General features: G+C 35.5%; 1 protein-coding gene across 5 annotated transcripts; it reads left to right on the top strand.

The window, feature by feature from the left end:
- The first annotated feature begins 672 nt into the window (after positions 1 to 672).
- On the top strand, positions 673 to 22,499 carry Miro (mitochondrial Rho GTPase). Of its 5 annotated transcripts, none has more exons than XM_083105531.1 (15): positions 673 to 778; positions 17,904 to 18,107; positions 18,182 to 18,387; positions 18,468 to 18,518; positions 18,596 to 18,697; positions 18,781 to 18,822; positions 19,232 to 19,397; positions 19,475 to 19,595; positions 19,685 to 19,877; positions 20,039 to 20,305; positions 20,394 to 20,606; positions 20,691 to 20,887; positions 21,245 to 21,283; positions 21,518 to 21,589; positions 21,995 to 22,499. In XM_083105531.1, exons 1-15 carry the CDS (start codon positions 688 to 690, stop codon positions 22,119 to 22,121), a joined length of 2,091 nt encoding a protein of 696 aa, XP_082961657.1. In that variant the 5' UTR covers positions 673 to 687; the 3' UTR covers positions 22,122 to 22,499. The 5 variants fall into 5 exon arrangements, with proteins under 5 accessions (XP_082961657.1, XP_082961658.1, XP_082961659.1 ...); XM_083105534.1 differs by lacking the exon at positions 673 to 778 and adding an exon at positions 17,149 to 17,753; XM_083105532.1 differs by lacking the exon at positions 21,245 to 21,283.
- Positions 22,500 to 24,210: the final 1,711 nt, after the last annotated feature.

Raw genomic sequence — 24,210 nt, 5'->3', positions numbered from 1 at the left:
AGACATCCAGTAGACATCCATGATGGATTTGTAGAAGATATCTACCATGAAAGGTAATATGGACTTCCATTAGAAATCTATTCAATATCCACCATGGACATAGATGTCGTATGGAGTTCTGAAGGTTGTATAGACGTCCAATGGATGTCAAGTTCCGTGTGGGGATGTATGACGTCCGATTGGATACAATGGATTTGGGACGCAACGTAAATCCTCCTTTAACGAGCTAAACTTCGGTTAGAATAAGTTGTGGAACTGGGCCTAAGTCGATGGAAACGCGACTAACCGTACTCATTTCACTCCCGCTTCGCTCTACAAGTTTTATCGGAGTGGCAGTGAACTGATACCAAATTTAGTTCGTGGAAACCACGGTCTTACATACAGGTCTGGAAACTGGTTTACTTTTTCGGTGGTGGAGGTGTCCCGCTTAGTGGCTCGAAATTGATAGTTTCCTGTATGTCCGCACAAGTCGTTGCAATCGAGGGATGTTCAGGCGCGCAATTCTCTTTTGACAAAGATACATTTGTTTATCCTTTCCGATTACCACTTATATCGCTTATTATGTAAACTTATTAATAAAACATTTAAAAAAAACAATATAAAATAATAATAAGACCGCGTCAGTGGAACCTGTGGACGGACGTGCTGTGGACACCAAATACCGCCATCTTGTTTAACTAACATCCCATGCATGTTGCGAACCACGCGGCCAATATTCAAACTACACAAACCGAAGACAAAAAGCGGGACACCTCCCACCACCGGAGTTTCCAGACCTGTATGTATGGCCGGTATTCATAGTCCGGTCTTATATTTAAGATCGTCTTTAGTTCATCTTCAGATAATCCATAGCCAATGAAATGATACATACAATATCTAAAGATGAACTTAAGACGATCTTAAATATAAGAACGGACTATGAATACCGGCCTAAGACCGTGGTGGAAACGCTTGATAATAAATAGTGCCAACCTTTACTTTTCATGTGCTAACCTTTAGCACACACACACACGATCATATAGTTAGCAGCAAATTTGATATTCCCTATTATCTATTAAACCAATCGCTTGGGAATCGTTTGGGCACATTTAGGAATAGATTCTCATAGTTTAGGAAATAATAGTTTATTTATAATTAATTAAACTAAATTGAGCGTATAGTTAACAGACATAAATATTAAAAAAAACATTTTTTTTTTCATTAACGTGAAATTATTTGGGAAACATGTCTGTAATGTTTCTAACGTTTGGGAAATAATTATTTCATCTGAAAACCAGTAAATATGAAGGGAGCTCGCCTCGATTACCTTGACCTTGACATATGTTGTCAAGGTCACTGCCCTGAGTAACATCCAAAAGGTTTTAGCCGTCGCTCGTTGTTTATTAAAAAGTTATTAACAAAAGAATTTTACAATTTTAATGCTTTTTATCTCCGAAAATATTGATTTGAGAAAAAAATTTTAAGCAGAAAATAAAGCCGCTGAAAAACTACAAAAAAATTTATATGCATTTTTTTCATAAACCTACTATTTTAGCTATTATATGAAAAAATAATAATTTTAAATACATTTAATACAATTTAAATTTATATAGAATTTAATACAATTAAAAAGTATCACAAATGTATGTGTACACACACACGCGCGCGCGCGGGGGGTGCAAGGAGGGCCTTCGGGCCCCCTCCCGCTACCACCCCGCCGGTAAGGCAAGGTGGACCTCGCTTTACAACTTACAGCATATATTCATTGTGATTGAACTCTTCGCAATGCGTCCCCTACTGGCCCCCCTTGCACCCCCCGCGCGCGCGCGTGTGTGTGTGTGTGTGTACACATACATTTGTGATATTTTTTAATTATATTAAATTGTATTAAATTCTATATAAATTTAAGTACATGCATGGTCGGAGAAAGAAAAATATTCAAATTTATGTTTATATTTATATTTTATTCAGCAATATTATTATTAAAGATAAGAAACTAATTCTTCGTAATTATTAGTTAAACGGAGAAACTCGTGAAGTCTCATGTTCACGTATTAAGAGTTCTGCAAGTACTATAAATACAAGGAATATTTCTACAGCTTAAGTCTGTATTATTGTTATGTTTACATATTTCGGACTATAAGCATACTTTGCGTGAAAAATACTTTCGAACTGTATTTTCATACTATACCCACATAGCATGCATATCCAAAAGACGTCCAGAAGATATCCAGAAGACATCTTTGGGAGATTTGACATCTTCAGGATGTCCTGTGAATGTCTTCTGAACATAGATGCTATGTGGGATAGTTCTATCTACACGGTGTCAATAAAATCTATATTCTCTTTCTAACTTCTTTTACTAATAACTTTTTAACGAACAGCGAGCGACGGCTAAAACCTTTTGGATGTTAGTCAGGGCAGTGACCTTGACAACATATGTCAAGGTCAAGGTAATCGAGGCGGGCTCCTTTCATCGACATATTTACCGATTTTCAAATAAAATAATTATTTCCCAAACGTTAGAAATATTACAGACATGTTTCCCAAATAATTTCACGTTAATTAAAAAAGAAATTTTTTTAAATATTTATGTCTGCTAACTATACGCTCAATTTATTTTAATTAATTATAAATAAACTATTATTTCCTAAACTATGAGAATCTATTCCTAAATGTGCCCAAACGATTCCCAAGCGATTGGTTTAATAGATAATAGGGAATATCAAATTTGTCTGCTAACTATATGATCGTCACACACACATGCAATCCAAAATAAAAAAAGTTAAGTTGGCTGCACTGAAATTTAATCTTCCTCACTTCTATTCTACTTTCGATGGAAACAGTATGTTAAATCCGATGCGCACCGAAGCAGAATCGGATTGAAGACTTCGGTGGAAACTAGACCAATGAGTCGCAAGTCATAAGTCGTGAGCGAATTGACCAACCATAGTCGATTATTTCAAAAATAATCAACCATGATTGGTCAATTTGCCTACGACTTACGACCATAGACATATATACTATCCCCTAGACTGCTAACTTGGACGCCATTAGTGTACCTATATATTATGTACAATTTATCACTGAAATATATACTAACTGGAATGAGCGCTGGGCCTGTCGGTGCGTGACGAGAGAGAGCATGTCAAGGTGTCTCTCGTATCGCTCTGTCCTTGTTTAATACAGTCTGAATCAAAATTATTAGTCTTTATTAGCTACACTGTAACTTATATATTTCAGTGTTCTGATGTTATGACTTTTTGCTTGGACTGTATGCTATCCTCCCCACTCTTGACCATAATGTAAGTTAGACAAAGATAACCGAGGAACTTGAGACCTCTCTCTCGTCACGCATGAAGACAATGGTTTTGTACGCCAGCGCTCATTCCAGTTAGTATATATTTCAGTGCAATTTATACATGACATAGTAACCCATTGGAATGTGTTATATATTAATCGGAATTATGGCATATGATACTTTTCAAGATATATACACATATAGTTACATTTTATATATTATGTATACAGGGTGTCCAAAAAGTCCCGATACAGCTGAATATCTCACAAACGGTGCATTTTAGAAAAAAATGTTTCAGGCAAAAGTTGTTTGGTTTCGAGGGGGCCATAAGAGGGTACCATTGGTTTGACCTTGAAGAGTCATTTGAAGGTCACGTGAAGGTCACTTTAATTTTTTTAAATCGAACACCCTATATATTTTTGCACACTCTTGTAGCTTATCTCGAGAGCTTTCCAAAACACTATAATTAAGTACCTCTTCGTTAAGTACTTTTTGAGTTATGAGCTTGAAATAATTTCTTAATTTTACATAAACCATAAAATATCTTGTAAAATATTTATTTTTCGATTATCTTACCTTAATACTTTTACGTACAAAATAATGAGAGGAATCAATTGGTGTAAAGAAAACACATAGTTGTTTTGAAGAAAAAATATGTAATTTGCAATTAACAATTCCATATTTTTTCTTAAAAACAACTATGTGTTTTCTTTACACCAATTGATTCCTCTCATTATTTTGTACATAAAAGTATTAAGGTAAGATAATCGAAAAATGAATATTTTACAAGATATTTTACGGTTTATGTAAAATTAAGAAATTATTTCAAGCCTCATAATTCAAAAAGTACTTAACGAAAAGGTACTTAATTATAGTGTTTTGGAAAGCTCTCGAGATAAGCTACAAGAGTGTGCAAAAATATATAGGGTGTTCCATTTAAAAAATTGAAGTGACCTTCACGTGACCTTCAAATGACTCTTCAAGGTCAAACCAATGGAACCACCTTATGTCCCCCTTGAAACCATACAACTTTTGTCTGAAACATTTTTTTCTAAAATGCCCCGTTTGTGAGATATTCAGCTGTATCGGAACTTTTTGGACACTCTGTATATTAATTATATTGTATTATTGTAAATACAAATTTTATATATATATATATATAAAATTTGTATTTACAATAATACAATCCAAATTAATAAAATAATATTTAAAAAATACTCAAAGAATTCAAAGGAGTACTTGTGTATATATTTGTACATAAAAACATTAAATAATAAACTTCTGTTAATATTGATTATAATTATTTTATTGAAAAAGGTAAGTTTACCCACACAGAAGAAAATATCTAATGGATATCTACTGGATATCTACATATCCAGTAATGTCCATATCCACTGGATATGGATAACCAATAGATATCTGAAAGATGTCTAAAATGTTTATATCACCTGAATAACCAATGATGATATCCATTGAATATCCATATAAAATCCCTATATCCATATCTACTGAAAATCTATCAAAGATATCCACTGGACATCCATATAAAATCCACACATCCATATCTACTGAAAATCTACCAAAGATATCCATTGAACATCCATATATTGTCCACATATCCATGTCCACTGAACATCTACCAAGGATATCCATTAGACATCCATATAATGTCTACATATCCATGTCCACTGAAAATCTATCAAGGATATCCATTGGACATCCATATAAAATCCACATATCCATATCTACTGAAAATCTACCAAAGATATCCAATGGATATTCATATACTTCCACGAGCTTCACGCCTCGCCGCTAGGTGGCGAAAAGGAAAACGCCTAACCCGAAAGTGAGATCCATCTAAGACAGTATATAAGGCCGCAGCACAGGTTCCACGAGTCACGGCTTATCGGTCAAAGAGCGCAGACTATTATAGCCGCATGTCCTCTAGCTTTTGCGAGGAGCTCCAGAGCTCCATATAATTAACCGCAGACGGTTAATTTTTTTTTAAATTCCGTTATATATGGTATCTATATACTGAACATTAAATCAATATCCATTCAAAAATAAATATCAATATATACGTAATAAATGTATCTATATATAATAAATATCCACTGAATATTGTATAGATATTTACAGGATATTGGTTTACATATCCTGTAGATATTTATGGAACATTGAATAAATATCCACGCAGAAATCTGATGAATATCCAGTATACATGCAATGGATATCTACAGAAATATCCACTAAATATTGTATGAATATCTAGTGGATATTTATGTAGATATCCTATGGATATTTATGAGATCTCGAATGGCGGACATCTGGATATCTAAAGCACGTCTAATAAATGTTTCCTATATATTCGTGGATATCCCTAATGCCCATTGAGAATATCTAATAGATATCTAATAGATATTATTTTCTGTGTGGGTAAATACAAATTATTACTCACATGCAAATAAAATTTGTTTAGTAAGCCTATGTCTCTTTCGCAATGGTTTTAATATTTCTTGAGTATAAAATTTTGCATATGAATACAATCGTATTTTTAAATAGCGCTGGACTAAGGCAGTTATTAATTTTATTTTATGTGGAATTTCTAGTAAATCTATATCTTCACAATTTGAATTTCCAAAAATACAGGGAAAATACAGCAAGTCTTATGTATACGTGAACGTTTGTAAGAAATAAACGTTCGCGTATACATAAGACTCGAGACATAACACACAGTATTGTGCGTTACCTAAGACAAAGATTTAAGGCATAAAACAGTCTTAAAATTATAAGGCAGCCATTCTGCTCAGGCCCTAAGAAATAAACGTTCGCGTATACATAAGACTCGAGACATAACACACAGTATTGTGTGTTACCTAAGACAAAGACCTAAGGCATAAAACATAGTTTTAGAGCCTGAGCAGAATGGCTGCCTTAAGATTTTAAGACTATGTTTTATGCCTTAGGTCTTTGTCTTAGGTAACGCACAATACTGTGTGTTATGTTCCGAGTCTTATGTATACGCGAACGTTTGTAAGAAATAAACGTTCGCGTATACATAAGACTCGAGACATAACACACAGTATTGTGCGTTACCTAAGACAAAGACTTAAGGCATAAAACATAGTCTTAAAATTATAAGGCAGCCATTCTGCTCAGGCCCTTAAAATCTTAAGGCAGCCATTCTGCTCAGGCCCTTTCCGATTCACGCATGATGCGCATGAAGTGACAGAAAATATATAATATGCGTGACATGAACTATACATTTTCTGTCACTTCATGCGCATCATGTGTCAATCGAAAAGTACCCATTGTAGCGGAGGCCTTAAGGTAGAAGCACATAAAATTGCAGGAGCACATAACCATAAGCATAAGAAAATTGATTGGTTCATTTTTTTATGCATATATTTGTGGACCAATCAATTTCCTTATGCTTATGGTTATGCGCCTATGCAATTTTATGTGCTTTCACCTTTATGCCGGTGGCACACAAAAATACATAAGCAGTAAAACGTAGTCAGTAAGCAAAATATTGATCAATCACGATTGAACAGTAAGCAGCCATATTAAAACGTAAGAATTCCGATTTATTACTGTTCACGTTTTATTGCTTACGTATTTTTGTGTGCCAAGGCCGTTAAAGGTGAAAGCACACAATTCATTAAAATGATAAATAGTAGAATAAATAGTAGAACTTCAGTTTATATGTCATAAACATACAAGTATGATTTATTTTACTATGTATTTTGCTGGAAAACTACAATGATTTAAAGACAGCTATTTTATTTTAATTGAGTTATCATATAAAAAATGACTCTCTTTAAGCTATTATAGTGTTTTTCAGCAATGTCTTCTTCTTCCTTAGATTTTAATGGCCACTTCTGATCTGTGAGCGATCAGTAAATTCAGGCCAACAACTGGTTTGAGCGAGAGAATGATATAGTAAATAAAAGGTGATGTATCAGAAGGATGTTCTGTTCAGAGGTGGAGGTTACAAGATTTTAGAAAGGAAAGCAATACATGAATAACCCCAGAGAAAGGCTTAGTTAGAATATCTTGAGTCTTGTAGGGTCGTGTTATCTCTTTAAATCTTGATAATTGCTTTAGAAGTAATATCCTTTGCGTATCATATTGAGGGCAGTTCCAAAAGATGTGATCCGCGTCCTGAGTAGAGAAACCGCATTGACAGGAAGGATCTGGAACCAGATTGCAGCGTTTTAAGCTATAGTTGAGAGCGTAATGACCACTCCTAAGTCTGCAGCAGATTACTATGCTTTCCCTATTGAGCTTGAGCTTGTGGAACCAGGGTTTTAGCGTAATTTCGTTAAAGGAAGTAAAATATTTTGTCCCTTTGTGTCTACCTTGAATCTTGAGTAATTTAGAAGAACTTTCGATGTATTTTCTTCGGGGAATGGAGAAGAAGTCGGAGTGAGGAAGTTGTCTCTCGGATAATTTTCCTGTGGAGATGGCTCTTTTTGCCAGGTGGTCGACGGTTTCATTCCCTAGGATGCCTGTATGTGCCGGAATCCAAATGATGGTGTTTTCATAGCCAGCTAGCTTGATATCGAAGAGCTTTTGTTTAATAGCATAGATGACGTAATTGTATGAATGAGCCAGGTTGACAGAGAGAAGTGCTTCAGTAACGCTTTTGGAGTCAGTGAAGATGACAGATTTCGTGATTCATTTGGATAGTATATGTTCGAGAGTATAGAGGATAGCAAGAGCTTCTGCGGAGAAGATGGATGAATGAGAATGAGTTTTGAATAGAAGTTGTTGGTGGGGGGAGGGGGAATATGTAGCGAATCCTACATAATCATCGGAATCATTTTTGGAGGCGTCAGTGTAGAAGCATGTACAGGAAGATATTAATTTCTTGTAGATTTCGAGAAAAATGATTTGGGGAATAGGAGCATTTTTAATTCTCTCTGCTTCGACCGAAGGAATGATGGTGATTGAAGGGAGAGAAATAAGAGCGTTATAATCAGTGGAGTAAACAGCAGAGTAGTCGAATTTCGAAATGTAAGGCTTTATGCGAAGAAGAGGACTGAAGGCTTTAAACAAAAGGAATTTTTCAGAAGGATTAGTCCTCCGAGATTTACGCGAGTACCAGAGGAGTGCAAATAATTTGTCTATGAGTGGGTGAGAGTCCAAGGCAAAAATTTTTAAGATGTATTTAGAGGTGAGAAGTTCGAATCTGAATCTCAGGGGGCCCTCCCCGGCCTCCGCGAGAACAATATTCGTTGGGGTGGTCTTGCGCAAGCCTAGGCACGCGCGAAGGGCTCGAAGCTGAATGTTTTCAAGGTGGCGCATAGAGGAATGATTGTTGAAAGGAAAGGTAAGACAGCCATATTCCATGGAGCCTCTAATTAAAGCTTTGTAGATGTTCAAAAGAGAAGAAGGCGCTCCTCCCCACCAGGTTCCCCTCAGCATGTTGAGTATGTTGAGAAGCTTCGAATAGCGGGTGAAAAGAGTGCGAATATAATTGTTGCCGGAGAGACGATAGTCGAGGGAGATTCCCAGGAATTTGTAAGAGTCGGTTGAATGAATAGTAGAGTTTGCCACTTTGATGGGAAAAGCAAAAGGGTTTATATGTTTCTTTGTAAAGACAATTAAAGAGGATTTTGAGGGTGAGACTGTGAGTCCCTTAGAAGAGAGGTATTTAACGGCTCTGTTAGCCGAAGTTTCTAGCTCTGTAAGAGCTTTTTCAACATGAAGAGAGCTAACAAAAATAGCAATGTCATCAGCGAATTGGACTAACTCACAGTCTTCGCCGATGTGTTTGTTCAGTTTTGAAACATATATATTAAAAAGGATAGGACTGAGGATGGAGCCCTGTGGAACTCCTTTGTAAGTGTAACGCACGTCGGTAATTTCACCATTAACTACGAATTGAAGCCTACGAGCGTGAATGAGCGAATAGATAAAGTGGCATAAGGTTGGGGGTAGGCCCAGGTCGACGAGGTCGGAAATAAGAATAGAGGGAATGACGTCATCAAAGGCATTGGAAAGATCAAGAAAAAGGCGTGCAGTGGAAGTGCCTCGAGTGAAGCTGGTGTGAATTTCTGTAGTGAGAATGGATAGGTTATCTTGACATGAGCGAAATTTGCGAAAGCCAAATTGCGAAGTTGGGAGTTTTTCATACCTCTCTATCCACCAATCTAATCTGAGAAGAATAAGTTTTTCGAGAGTTTTGAGACAGCAAGAAGTGAGGGAGATGGGTCGAAATTTACCTGGGGTTGTTTTGGGAATGAGATAGACCAACGAGTGACTCCACGTTTCAAGGGAGTCTCCGGAAAAGAAGAGACTATTTAGAATTGAGAGGAAGAGGGGATAATATTCAGTAGGAAGATTAGAAAGGATGAGATAGTCTAATTGATCTGAGCCAGGGGAAGATTTCTTGTTTTTAAATGAAGAAACGACATGATATAGTTCTTCAAGTTGAAAGGGATTGTCGAAGATGTGACAAGAATAAGGGTGGTTCGGATAAAAGAGGGATATAGAAAGTTTATGTAGGCATGAAGGAAGAGAGATAGAGTTAATTAAATCCTGAATTTCAGTCGACATGCCACTGCTGAAAGGAGGGAGAGAGGTAGTTGGATTGAGGAATCTGTTTTTGAATCTCTTAACGACTCGCCATAGAGCAGAGATGCTGGTGGTAGAAGTGATGGACTCGCAAAAGGATCTCCATCCCATGCGTTTGGCGTGTCGAAGGACTTTTCTTGTGACTGCTTCTTGTTTTTTTAGATTAAGGTAGTTGGAGCGGGAAGGATTTCTGCGAAACGCGCGCAGGGTTTGCTTCCTAAGTTCAACAGCTTCAGAACACTGCTCGTTCCACCAGGGGGCGGGAGGTCGAATGAGTTGGGAAGATTGGACTCTGTTGTTTGATTTGTTCTCCTTGCGACCTTGGACGGGGGAGCTATTGGTGAAGGATTTATTTTCAGGAAGTAAGGAAGTGATTGTATCTTTAAGAAAGTTACAAAAGATATCATATTTTTCTATTGGGGAAATGACAGAATCAAGGCGATTGGAGAGAGAAGGGAAAACGAGTGAAAAAGTGGAAAAGAGGAGTTTCCGGTTAATTTTAGAGGTATGAAGTTTGTGAGAGAAGAAAGAGCGGGATTGTATGGGATGACTAACAGTAATAATGGATGGAATGTGGTCGCTGCCAAGCGAGTCATCAAAGGATCTCCAGGAACAGAAAGGAACTAAGCCGGAGGAAACAAAGGTAAGATCAATAACTGAAGAGAAGTGTATGAAGTAGGAAATATATGTAGGGGAGCCATCATTGATGAAGGAGAGTGAGAAGTCCTGGGAGGAATCGAATAAAGAATTGCCCATGGAGTCGGAACGATTGCAGCCCCAAGAAGTGTGGTGCGCATTAAAATCACCTGTAATGATGATCTGTCCAGAGGTAGGTACTGAGTTAAAAAGTTCTTCCCAGATAGAAGGGGGAGAGTTGGATGGATGTCTATAAATGGAAATAATGAATATATCATTATACGAAGAAGTGATTTTCACAGCGATCGTCTCAAGAACGCCGTCTAAAGAAAAGATAGAATCGAGTTTTGTGAACGGGACAGACCTTTTAATTGCCAACAGGACACCACCGGATTTGTTGGAAGGCCCGTCTTTCCGCAGAATGTGGAAGTCATTTAAGAAGAATGTTTTGTCCGAGGAGAGCCAAGTTTCGGATAGCGCAAGGATATCAAATTGACTACAGATTTGAGTAAGGGTATCCCTTTTGTTAATTATACCGTGACAATTCCATTGGAATAAAGTGAGGTTGCTATGAGTAGTTTTGTTGGTCATATTATACAGGAGGAGGGGGGGAATTGGCTGAATTAATGGGAAGATTGCGAAAGAATTGAATAATAATGGGGATAAATTCGGAGAGATTAGAAGAGGTGAGTAGAGGTAATAATTCAATAATGAGGGAAGAAATAAGTTTAGAAGCAGCCTGAGGAGTTGTTGTAGGATTTGAGGGAGGAGGGTTGGAAGAAGCAGAATGATTGGTGGATGAAGTTAAAAAAGTAGAAGGGAGTACGGGAAATGATACGTTAAGACGAGGAGATTTGTGAGAGGGAGGGGGATAGTAAGGATTTTTGGTGAAGCGAGTGAGCTGGGGGAGGGAGGCAGGTCCTAATAAGGCAGAACCGCGAGTAGGGGTGGGGGAGGGAGGGGATTGGGGGCTGGGAGGGGAGAAATTTTTTGTAGCTTGGGCGTAAGAGAGATAGGGTGAAGTATGACCAAATGAGGAGGGTGATAAGTGTGAATTAGGATGTAAGGGACGAGTTGTGGAATGAGAGGAAATTGGCGCAGGAAATTCTTCAGAGGATGAGGAGAAGGGGGTGGGGATCTGTTACCTTTGAAGATTTCTCTTGCGTCCAGTAAGGAAATATTTCTGAGGGCGGCGTATTTCCTTATTTCTTTTTGCGTCAAAAATTCTGGGCAAGTGGATGAATCCGCTCGATGGTCGCCTTGACAGACACACCTTGGTGGTTGTTGTCTTTGTTGACAATGTTCTTCGGAGAAGGAATGTCCCTTCTCTCCACAATGTGAGCAGCGAGGCTGGCTCTTGCAGTTAGCTTTTATGTATCCAAATCTATAACAATTATTACATCATGAGACTCTCGCTATGTATGGCGATACAGGATAACTAACGTGGTACATATAAATATGCTTAGGAATTTTTTGTCCTTCAAAAGTAAGCGACACTGATAGAGACGGGGAGTAAGAGGCTGTTGAAGATATATCTATTTGAGAATCCGAGTGAGAGGTTGTTGTGATTTTGCGATTTAGTCTGTTTACAACGACTTTGATAGGGCTTGTGATATTGTGTAAAATTTGTTGATCAGTAAGGTCCAGCGGTACATCTCTGATAATGCTTTTCCTAGAGATGCGGAAAGGAGGGATGAAAGCCTCTAAGTCTTTAACGGATAGCCTTCTATCGTTAATTAGAGCGTTGGCGGCGTCTCTAGATTTAAAGTAGATAGATACTTTGGAGAATCCTATCTTTTTGATCTCGAGAATGTCTTCTATACCTAGTTCACACACAGCTCTTCCTACGAATATTGGATGAAGTTGTGGTTTCGGATTAGATATGCGCTGTATGTGGACATCGTATGGTCCAGCATTATTTTCGGAATATCTGTTGTTGCGGATAGTGTCCGTTAATGACGATGAAGATCCAGAGATCGATTTATGATGAGAGGTTAAGTTGCTTTCGGTACTCGAACGCGAGACTTTGGTGGAGGTTGGTGAATATTCTTTTTCGTTAGGTCGTTTGCCTAAGATCTTTGCACGAGGCGCGGGTGGAGAGCCGGCTTCAGAAATAAGCGATTCAAGAGCGGCGATCATATCAGAATCTTTTAAGTCCATATTCGTAGTCACTCTCAAATAATAATATAAGTAAGAGTGTACTTACAAATAGTAAGATGATGTTGTAGTCCTGGGTCGTTAGAAAAAGCCGGTAAAATCCTCTCTCCAGGGGGGAAAAGGAGGTGAAGGAAGATTACGAGGCAAAATGTAGCACAATGGCCGAAGCCAAGAACAAAGGCGTGATGACGCCCGCTGTTGAATTTGCCCTGTTGTTTGCTTTGCACGTGTGGGGCCGCCAATAATTTGAAAATCCAGAGGAAGCACACAGTGGAAATAACAAATACTATTAGTATTTAGCACTCAAAGTAGCCCAGAAATGGGCTGATTGATAAAATCTTTAGGAGGCACACAAAAATACGTCTCACTGCTAACGATACCAAGATGGCGACCCTTTCAGCAATGTATGTTAGAGTAAATCGTAATTACCCACACAGCACAAAACTCAACAGAAATGTTGCAGAAACGTTTCAAAGTTTCAAAACAGTTTCTAAGTTATACTGAAACGTCACTAAAACATCTAAGAAACATAACATAGAAACGTAACATTTGAAACGTTTACACGATGTTTATGAAAAGTTTTTACATACAAATCAATTAAAATAAAAATAAACAATGAAAATCCTGGTGTACTCTCCTTTCAAGACGAGAGAAAATTTTCATTGTAAAAGGATTTTGCGTTATTAACGGTTCCGGATGAACAACGAGTACCACGCGCATTTTATTAAAAATTATATATGTTCCATGTGCAACAATAATTATTTAATATTTTTATATATCACCTTATATTTTTTGTAATTTTATATTTTATATATTATTAGACTTAATGATCTTATATAATAAAATCATCTCTTTCGAAAATATCTTATTTTTGTCTTTCGCAATTATAAATTTGTATACTTACGTTATAAATACTGATAAAATAAGGAAAGAAATGACAAAAAATATTTAATAAATATATAATTGATTCGTTTCTCCATCATATAAAAATAATCTTGTTATACAATGCCACCTCCCCCTCGGAAAAAACTCTATACAAAAGAATACGAAAAAACTACTAGTATAATCCCAAACAGCACAGGACATCCTATGGACATTCATTTTATGTCCATTTTACGTTCGCACGTCCATGAATATGAAATGAACATCCATCGGACATCCGATTTGAGACATCTGTTAACGGCCAATATTTGGACTTCCACAAGATATCCGATCTTGGACGTCAAAGTTTCGCGCGAGCACGCAAGGATCTGTTAGTTCGTTCGTTTACCGCTACGCGACGTGCGATGCGCTATCTTTCTCGTATTTAAGTTTTAGTTATGGGAATTATATAAAGTTGTAATTTGCAATTAACAATTCCATATTTTTTCTTAAAAACAACTATGTGTTTTCTTTACACCAATTGATTCCTCTCATTATTTTGTACATAAAAGTATTAAGGTAAGATAATCGAAAAATGAATATTTTACAAGATATTTTACGGTTTATGTAAAATTAAGAAATTATTTCAAGCCTCATAACTCAAAAAGTACTTAACGAAAAGGTACTTAATTATAGTGTTTTGGAAAGCTCTCAAGATAAGCTAGAATGTGCAAAAATATATAGGGTGTTCCATTTAAAAAAATTGAAGTGACCTTCACGTGACCTTCAAATGACTCTTCAAGGTCAAACCAATGGTACCATCTTATGGCCCCCTCGAAACCATACAACTTTTGTCTGAAACATTTTTCTCTCCCGGGCTTGGTTTTCGAGATATTCGACTGGATGGATTAAAATGGGCCCTGTATATATATATATAATTGAATAGATCTAATAACAAAATTATTATACATACGGGTCTCAAGATTGAACGCAATCACAGACATTCAACAACTCCCACAAAAAGGGCGAGCAAATTAAAAACATCACACCGCTGTATCAAATGGCGCTGAACAATAGTGTAAGACACATATACAGGGTGTCCCATTTTAATGTCTCACCCCAAATAACTTTCTTATTTTTAATTTTAGAAAAAGATGTTTCAGACAAAAGTTGTATGGTTTCAAGGGGGACATAAGGTGGTGTCATTAGTTTGACCTTTAATAGTTGCTTCAAGGTCACGTAAAGGTCACCTTCAATTTTTTAAATGAAACCCCTTACTTTCTATTGCATATTCTTGTAGCTTATCTCAAGAGCTTTCCAAAACACTATAATTAAGTACCTTTTCGTTAAGTACTTTTTGAGTTATGAGGCTTGAAATAATTTCTTAATTTTACATAAACCGTAAAATATCTTGTAAAATATTCATTTTTCGATTATCTTACCTTAATACTTTTATGTACAAAATAATGAGAGGAATCAATTGGTGTAAAGAAAACACAGTTGTTTTTAAGAAAAAATATGTAATTTGCAATTAACAATTCCATATTTTCTCTTAAAAACAACTATGTGTTTTCTTTAATTCTGGTAAATAAAGAACATCGTTCTGATATTAATAAAACTTCTGGTTCGCTTTCGGTTGTGTCCCTCCACAGACTTGAAGGCCATGACTTTGATTGGGAAAATGTTTCCATTTTGGATGAGAAGCCGAGATATAGAAAGAGATTGATTGGGGAAATGTTGCACATTTCTAGTCAGAATCATGGCATCAACATTCAGAGTGACACCGAATTCTTGGATAAGTTGTATTTGCCAATTTTAAAAAAATTTTCGCATTAATAATTAAAAAAGAGAATTCCGTTTTGTCTTTCGTTCTGTCTTCTTTCCTTTTGTGATGGTCCGCTCTTTCCCCCCCCCCCCCCCTCTTCGGACGCTTCAGGTTACTAGGCTATATATGTGTCTTACACCATTGTTCAGCGCCATTTGATACAGCGGTGTTCTTAATTTGCTCGCCCTTTTTGTGGGAGTTGTTGAATGTCTGTGATTGCGTTCAATCTTGAGACCCGTATGTATAATAATTTTGTTATTAGATCTACATTACTTTTACATTGCACGTTACATGTTTTTATCTTCGGATGTTTAATATTTAATTTTTGTTTTCCGAATTGTCGCTGGAGAATGTTGCTCCGTCTGTTTTTCTTTTACAGGCGGTCACCTCGTTTAAGCCTTATTACACAATCTTCATCACCTAAGGACCATCAAGATTCTAATTTTCATCGATTGACGCATCCTTAACTACCTTTCATTTTTAATTGGAAATGATCGTGACTTGTGTTCCGGATTTCTTTTCGGTTTTTGCTTTCGAGGTGAGCGGCGTATTCTTTGGTGTACACTGCGGATATGGGAGGAAAGGGGTTTTTTATCCGATTTTTGTTGCGACATTTCGACTATGACTGTTAATATTTTGCGCTCTCCTCTAATCAATTTTTTGAATTATCCGTTATTTTACGTTTTTTCGCTTCCGACTTTTTTGACTTTGTAAGCACTTTTTATTCTGTTTTGCGTTTCCGAAACTTTTGTATACTTTATTATGTTTTGCTCATTGACGTTTATTTTTATTTTATGCTTATTATTTTTACTTTGTTTTCTGACATTGAAAAGGATCCGAATTGGATCGAAACGCAGCGTTTGTCGTGTTTAAATTAAATAAACGTTTTCACATGGATTGCTACATGAAGTGAAATAACCGTTCTACTTTTGCATACATGTCACCAATGCTTTGGTCCTTGAAGCCTTTAACTTGTATTGATTTTATCTAACGGACCTTTATTTCATTATAATATAAATATCTGAATTAATTATAAAATAACTTTCTGTTGTAAGTTACGCATTATATTGTAAGTTAAGCACTTATTGTTAATCAAAATTTATATTGTTAATCGGTCTTGTCAACCATTGCCATTTGTATGCAATTTTTGTAAAATAATTTAGTTAAAAAAAGAATTTAAACTGGTAAAATAAAAATTTTTATTAATTTTCAACCTTTTGCTTGCTTTATTTTTTATATCAAAAATCTTTCGTAAAAAACTATTATAAAAAAAATAAAGATAGCTTTAAAAATCTTTATTATAATAATTTAAAAAGTATTTTATAATATTTACTACATAATATTCACGATAAAAATTTTTATTACATTTATGATAAATCTTTATAATCTGTTGAATCTGAGACCACAAAAACATTTATGAAATATTTTGATAAATATTTATAAAATATTCAAATAATTTATTATAAATATTTTGTACATATTTTATAAATATTGGGTGCTGTCTGGGTTATTAATTTCAGTCCTTTTTCATTTTCAATGTATAAAAATAAATTATATTATTATATTATTATATAATTATGTATAATTATTTTGTTTAAAATTGTAAATTTTTACACTTGAAGAAAAATACAGCAAGTACAAGATATATTGATACATGTCATTTTTTTCATGAAATTCTGCATATGTGGGTGTGCGAGTGCGCGCGTATGTGCATATATGTGTGATGTATGTGTGTGTGTGTCGTGTGTGTGTACGTGTATGTGTGTACGTATGTATGTGCGTACGTGTGTGTGTGTGACGTGTGCGCTCTGTTCGATATAAACGAAAATAATGATATTCTGATACAACACTTTGCTGTAGTATTTTTTTATATTGTATGTAAAAATTATTCTAAGCAGGAGAGATGAGACGTAAAAAAAATATCTTTTTTCTTATCCGTTATATGTCACAGATGCGCGTGTACTGGAAAGCGAAAGAGAAATAATTAAAGTGCAAAGTGTAACGAGCCCCCCCACACACACGCGCGCGCGCATCGTGTACATGCGGTACCGCTATACACAGATACATACACACATAACACCATTCATTGCGGTGGCATAGGTAACCTTGAAAAGACCACCCTCGAAGCGCTACTACACGTTTTAGTCCTGTGAATCCATCAGAGTTTACTATCAGTCTGTTTTCAACTGTAATCACAATTGGCCACAATCCTTCTTTTCCAAAAAACATTGAGACATAGTGCAAAATAATCATTTTCAACGAGCAGAGGTAAAGATAGAAAAGATGCCTCGTTGATCCTCGTCGTCGTCATCCTTATCGTCGTCCTCATCGCCATCAAAATGTCACCGTGAAGAGAATCACGATCGATGACACTCGACGGGAGTGTTGCGGGTTGTTGACGTCCGCTCATAGGTTATACATTGCGGTGTTAATTGAAATTCTTTCTCTCTCTCTCTCTCTCTCTCCCCCCCTCCCTCTCTCTCTCTCTCCTCCGGAAGGATGCCATCCACGAGGAATTGAAACACGGCGAAAGCTGTATGCAATAATCATTACGGTGCTTAGACAGCATGGTGCAACGTCCGGTCGCGCCTCGGCGCAACGTGAGAATATTGTTGATCGGCGAGCGAGGCGTCGGCAAGACCTCCCTAATATTGTCTCTGGTGAGTGAAGAATACGCGGAGGAAGTGCCCAGCAAGGCTGAGGAGATCACGATACCGGCCGACGTCACGCCAGAACAGGTGCCGACGCATATAGTCGATTATTCAGGTATCATACAGTGCTCTGTATATACATTCCTTTCTTTATTACTTGTCACTCACTATTATACTACATGTATACAGCGGTGGAGCAAACGGATGATCAGCTGGCGGAAGAGATTCAGAAGGCGCATGTGATATGCGTGGTTTACTCTGTGGACGACGAAGATACTCTGGATAGAGCCGCTAGCTATTGGTTACCCTTAATCAGAAGATGTTCGCCTGACAATCGATGTCCAGTTGTGCTCGTAGGCAATAAGATCGACCTCGTAGATTATTCTACTATTGAGGTTTGTAAAGAGGTTTAAATAGCAAGCATTTATTTTATTATAACAATGTTAATAATTGTTGTTTCCATTTGCAATTCTAGGCTGTATACCCCATTATGAAAGAGTTTACAGAGATTGAGAGCTGCATAGAGGTAAGATTGATTAATATGATATATAATGAAGGAAGCTGGAGGAAAGCTATAAAGAAATATAATTTATCTGTTTTTAGTGCTCGGCGAAAACACTTCAAAATGTTTCAGAAACATTTTATTATGCACAAAAAGCAGTTTTGCACCCTACCACACCTTTGTACAATTATGACACACAGGAGGTGATATATATATATATATATATATTTGGTTGCTTTTTAATTTAAGTTTTCTGACTAAACTTTATTAATATTTCCTATTCTAGCTCACAGAGGAATGCAAAACTGCCCTAAAGCGAGTCTTTAAAGTAAGTATACACCATAGATATGCAGGATATCTTTTATTTTTATCTCTACATATATATATATATTCTATTTTATAATATGAAAAGTAAAAATATTTTCTAAAATATATATTTTTTGATACCTGTGTATCTTAATATTTTTATAGTAAATTGTTTTACACAAAATCATTGAAAGAAGTAATTTATATAAATTATTTTAAAAGAATTATATATATGTCTTTATTTTTAAAAAAATATAGTTGCTTACAGTCTTGAGTGCAACTCTGTTTAAACTATAGTTCTATTGACTATTTTCTTGAACAATTATTAATTTCAAAAATAATTGCATATAGTAATATTATAATAAATATATTGTATGTATTGGCCTCTTTATTTCTACAAATTCTCTATTACATTATTTTTTTTCTTATAGATATGCGATGTAGATAACGATGGTCTTTTAAACGATATGGAGTTGAACGCGTTTCAACAGTGGTGCTTCAACACACCGTTACAACCACAAGTACTGGAGGATGTAAAAGCTGTGTTATCAAAAAATATTTGTGATGGTATATGTAACGGATGTGTCACGATGAAAGGTATGCAGTTAATTCAATGTTAAACTTATACAAGATATACTAAAGCTATTAATATAATTATCTCTAATTATATATAGGTTTTATGTATTTACAATGTTTATTCATACAACGCGGAAGGAACGAAACGACTTGGGCTGTGTTACGAAAATTCGGATATGATAACGAGCTGCAAATGTCAAAAGAATATATTCATCCTTCGTATGTATAAAGAAGTCAATAGAGTTACGTTACTAATATATTTTAAATTAATATATTTTCATATTAATAATTAAATATCTTTATTTTAGATTAAAAGTCCCGCCTGGCTGCACCACTGAATTATCACATAAGGGACAGGAGTTTTTGACATTATTGTTTATGCAACATGATCGCGATCGTGACGGAGCGCTTTCGCCCTTAGAAATGGAGTCATTGTTCTCGCGTTGCCTCGTCGCACCATGGGGCGACGAATACAAGTACACTGTACCCACAAACGAAAAGGTTTACTCTCGCTTTTATTATTCTTAGAAAAATATTTGTAAAATGTAAAAAAACATATATGTAAAATGATAAAAAACCGGTATATCTGTTTCTGAGAACCGGAAAGCTATATATTAGTAAAATATAATTGAACATAATTTAATTTATATAATAATGCTTAGGGATGGATTACGTTCCAAGGATACATGTGCCAATGGGCGCTACTGACACTGACGAACGTGCGTAAGACCTTGGAATATATGGCGTATTTAGGTTACAATATGTATCATAACGAGTCTCAAACGAGCTCAATCATCGTGACTCGTGAAAAGAAAGTAGATCTAGCAAAGAAGCAATCGAGTAGAAACGTTTACACCTGTCATGTGATAGGTCCGAAAAGTAGTGGAAAAACTACATTATGTAGAACTTTTATCGATCCTAAACTTGAGGTAAATTATCACTTATTAATAATATTATAATAGTTGGTTAGAGAAGAAATCTTGATCATGTATTATAATTATCTTTGTATGATTCTAGAAATTAAATGATGAGACGGTACCGTCAAATGCCCATATTACTGTGAATACGTTGCATGTATATGGGCAGGAAAAGATGGTGGTGTTGAAGGATATAAACGTGCTGAATGTGCAGGACGCCTTAACGCCAGCAGAAATACAGTGCGATGCGGCGGCTCTCGTTTACGATGCCAGTAATCCAAAATCGTTCGAATATATAGCACGTATCTATATCGTGAGTACTTTCTCATATCCAATGTAATGATCTCATTAGACTGATTATATGATTTTTATGATAAACGTATGTATGCTTTTACAGAAATACTTTGCCGATAGCAAAATTCCTGTTCTGATAGTAGCGAACAAAAGCGACCTTTCCGAAGTGAAACAAGGATATCTACTGCAACCGGCTGCTTTTTGCAGCAAATACAAACTGATGCCTCCACAGCCGTACAGTATTTCGCGCACAATACGCCGTGAAATCTTCGTCAAACTAGCTACAATGGCGGCATTCCCGTAAGTTAAATTTTCTATGTCACAAATTAGGAAAGAGTAACGAAACTGCCAGATAGATTTCGAGGCTTTTTCAATTTAGAAAAAATAGACGATTTCTTTTTCTTTTTAGTCGATATATTTAAAAGTATATCGATTATATCGAGACTTAGAGCTTTCTCGCTTGTTTCTTCTTTTATATTTATATTCACATGTGAAGTTATGTTGAGGCAACAATGATTTGCATTTATTTCTATATCTTTTTCAAGGTATCTCCCCAATTATTTTCTTATATTTTCTTTAATTTTAAGGAAAGATAATAATGTAATATAAAATTAAAAAAAAACAATCGGTATTAACAAAAAGATATTTCGTGTTTAGCCGCTTTCAAGGAGCATGGGTATTATTTTACAGAGACAGGTTGGTCCAAATTTCAATTCGCACTGTGTAAAGATCTAGAAGCTTGAGCAAATCGTAAAAACTGCATTTGACCATCATCATTGTGTCAACATTCCTGTCAATGCATGCATTCACATTGAAGCGTTAACTCCATCTTGTCAGTTAAATGTACTGTCGGGCGATTTGCTCACATATTAGAAAATTTTGTCATCGCACGGATAAAACTATACGTAACAACATATTGGCTCTTTTCAGCCATTTGAGGCGTATGGTCCACATGTTGCTTGTCGAAACCTCACCCTCTCAGTGGTGGAATTCTTTCACAAGGTTTTATTTCGTATTATTGCTTGTATATTTCTTGCTCGCGATTCAGTTGTCACGAGTCGTAGCTTAATAATAAATCGACCGCTTTTCATTGAAGCATGAGCATGCAACACGGTCAATCTCTCGCAAATTTCTTGTCAATTTATGAGGTTTAATTTATGTGCTTAGATATTTTAACAGGAGAGATTTCTCTTTCGATCTAATGTTGCTTATCGCATATGATAAAACTTCATTGTCATAATTGTGATCAGAATTTCATCTACACTTGTGTTTATATGTGCTCGTGGTGTATCGTTAAAATAATTAAGATTATTTAAGAATGACTTTGTAGTTTTAGCATATTGAAACATTTGAAATTTTTCATACATTCGAATTATTACAGCAAAGTTTTGTACTTGGACATTTCAGACACATAAATCAATTCGGCCTAATGCAAGGGGATTCCTTGGTGTGGTGGAAAGCAGGACTCGGAATCGCAGTCGCTACGGTCGCTGGTTACGTAATGATGCGCGTATTAAATACAGAAAAAAGATAGTCTACCATATTCGTGCTATTCGTGCGCGTTTAACTGCCTCCTATTATCGAATAAAGAAAGAGAAATCCGTTATTATAGATAATCGCGTTATATAGGCTGAATATGCGGTGTACGTACATATACATATATATATTCATAAATCATACTCTAATTTTCAAAATATAAAATAGCCAAGTATTAGAGAGAGAATTACGCGATAAGTGCAAATACTTTTGTGTAGCAATGTGCGCTTATTTTATTCTGGTCAGAATACTCCAGTTTTTATTTGCTGTTTTCTCTTCCGATATGTATCATCTTGTAAGAACTATTTTCATCTTATAATATAAATTATTGTTTAAATGTATTGTAATATATATAAAATAAGGAAGAAAAACGTGATGCATTGTATATTATTTGTTAATGTCATCTTTATTTTTCTATGATGCATTCTTACCTATCTTTGAAAAAAAAAATTATCACGTCAGATCTTACAAGGGGAGGGCGCGACCTTCGGAACACCGAATTAAATCATACTTTAGTGCAATATAGTACTCTGCCTAAAGAATACTCGGGTAAAATATTAGAGGCCAATGTTCAGCCATTTTCGGAAAAAACCGATCGAAAAAATACCGGTATCTTGTATATCGGTGAATTTCGACCGCTTATCGAAAAGGTGGTATAGCTCGGGCGGTAGAGCCCGAAACTATTATGCTGCAAGTCCAAAGCTCGATCCTAGTCCTTTGAACTTTTTTTTTTCATTTTTTTTATAATGCAATCTGCAATATTAAAATATAATTAATTTGATCAATTTTGTATTTTAATTTGCACTATTAAATTTTTTTAAATTTAAAATTTTTTTATATATTCCGATATAAAAAGAAATATGAAACGCCATTATTTAAATATAGTTATCACCCAACAATTGTACTCGATCTAGAGAGAATGTAGGGCCGATATTCATAGTCCGTTCTTATATTTTAGATCATCTTAAGTAAGATTTGAAAATGTTATACGGCTATTTCATTGGCTGAACAGAATCTTAAGACGACCTAAGACCAGACTTAAGACAATCTTAAATATAAGATCGGACTATGAATTTCGGCCTAGATGATAGTGATAATAAATAAAAGAATACAATTTTTTGCATTTGTAATTTCATTTTATTAAATTATACCTTTATTTAAATAATTAGTGTTTATATTAATTTATATTTAATATAATAATGGCATTTTATATTTCATTTTATATCGGAATATATAAAATATATTTTAAATTAAAATAATTTGATAGTGCAAATTAAAAAGAAGCACACAAACTTGATCAAATTAATTATATTTTAATATTGCATTATAAAAAAAAATTGAAAAAAAAGTTCGAAGGAGTAGGATCGAACCTTGGGCCTTCAGCATAATAGCCTCGGTCTTTACCACCCGAGCTACGCTGCCTTTTCGGTAACTGCTCGAAACTCACCTGTATACAAGATACACGGTATTTTTTCAATCGGTTTTTTTCGAAAATGGCTGAGCATTGAATGGCCTCTAATATTTTACCCGAGTACTCTTTAGATAGAGTAGTATATTGTATTAAAGTATGATTTAGGCTGCGGTCAAAGAGACGCTGAAGATGCTTTGGAGCGTTTGATTGACCAATCAGGATAAAAGGAGTAAAGATTTCTTGAACCTGATTGGTCAATCAAACGCTTCGAAGCATCTTCAGTGTCTCTTTGACCGCAGCCTTAATTCGGTGTTCCCAATGACGTATATAACTAGACCAAGCTTTCATATAGTTTATAGGTGAGGGGAGTGAAGCCGGATATTGAAACAGAGAGAGAGTTTAAAACAGAGAGAGAACGTTGAATGGCCTCTATGCTTTCTCTTTCTATTCTATAGACTGTCAAAAGTAACATGACACAAACGCAAATTGGACATGCGAAACAGTATATGAGTAAAATTGGTAAAAATACACGTAAAAATATATACATATATAAATTTTTTGGAAAAAATATTACAAATATTGCATTAAAAAAAGGACAAAATGGCTGTTTGCTGTATTTGTGGCATCGATTATGCACCAAAATCAATTTTATTACTAAATAAATATAACAATATTT

This window comes from Camponotus vicinus, unplaced genomic scaffold (genome assembly GCF_025532165.1).
Source record: "Camponotus vicinus isolate PSW18456_S1 unplaced genomic scaffold, iyCamVici1.0 SCAF_7, whole genome shotgun sequence".
NCBI lineage: Eukaryota > Metazoa > Arthropoda > Insecta > Hymenoptera > Formicidae > Camponotus > Camponotus vicinus.
This window is presented reverse-complemented; position numbering and strand designations above follow the sequence as displayed.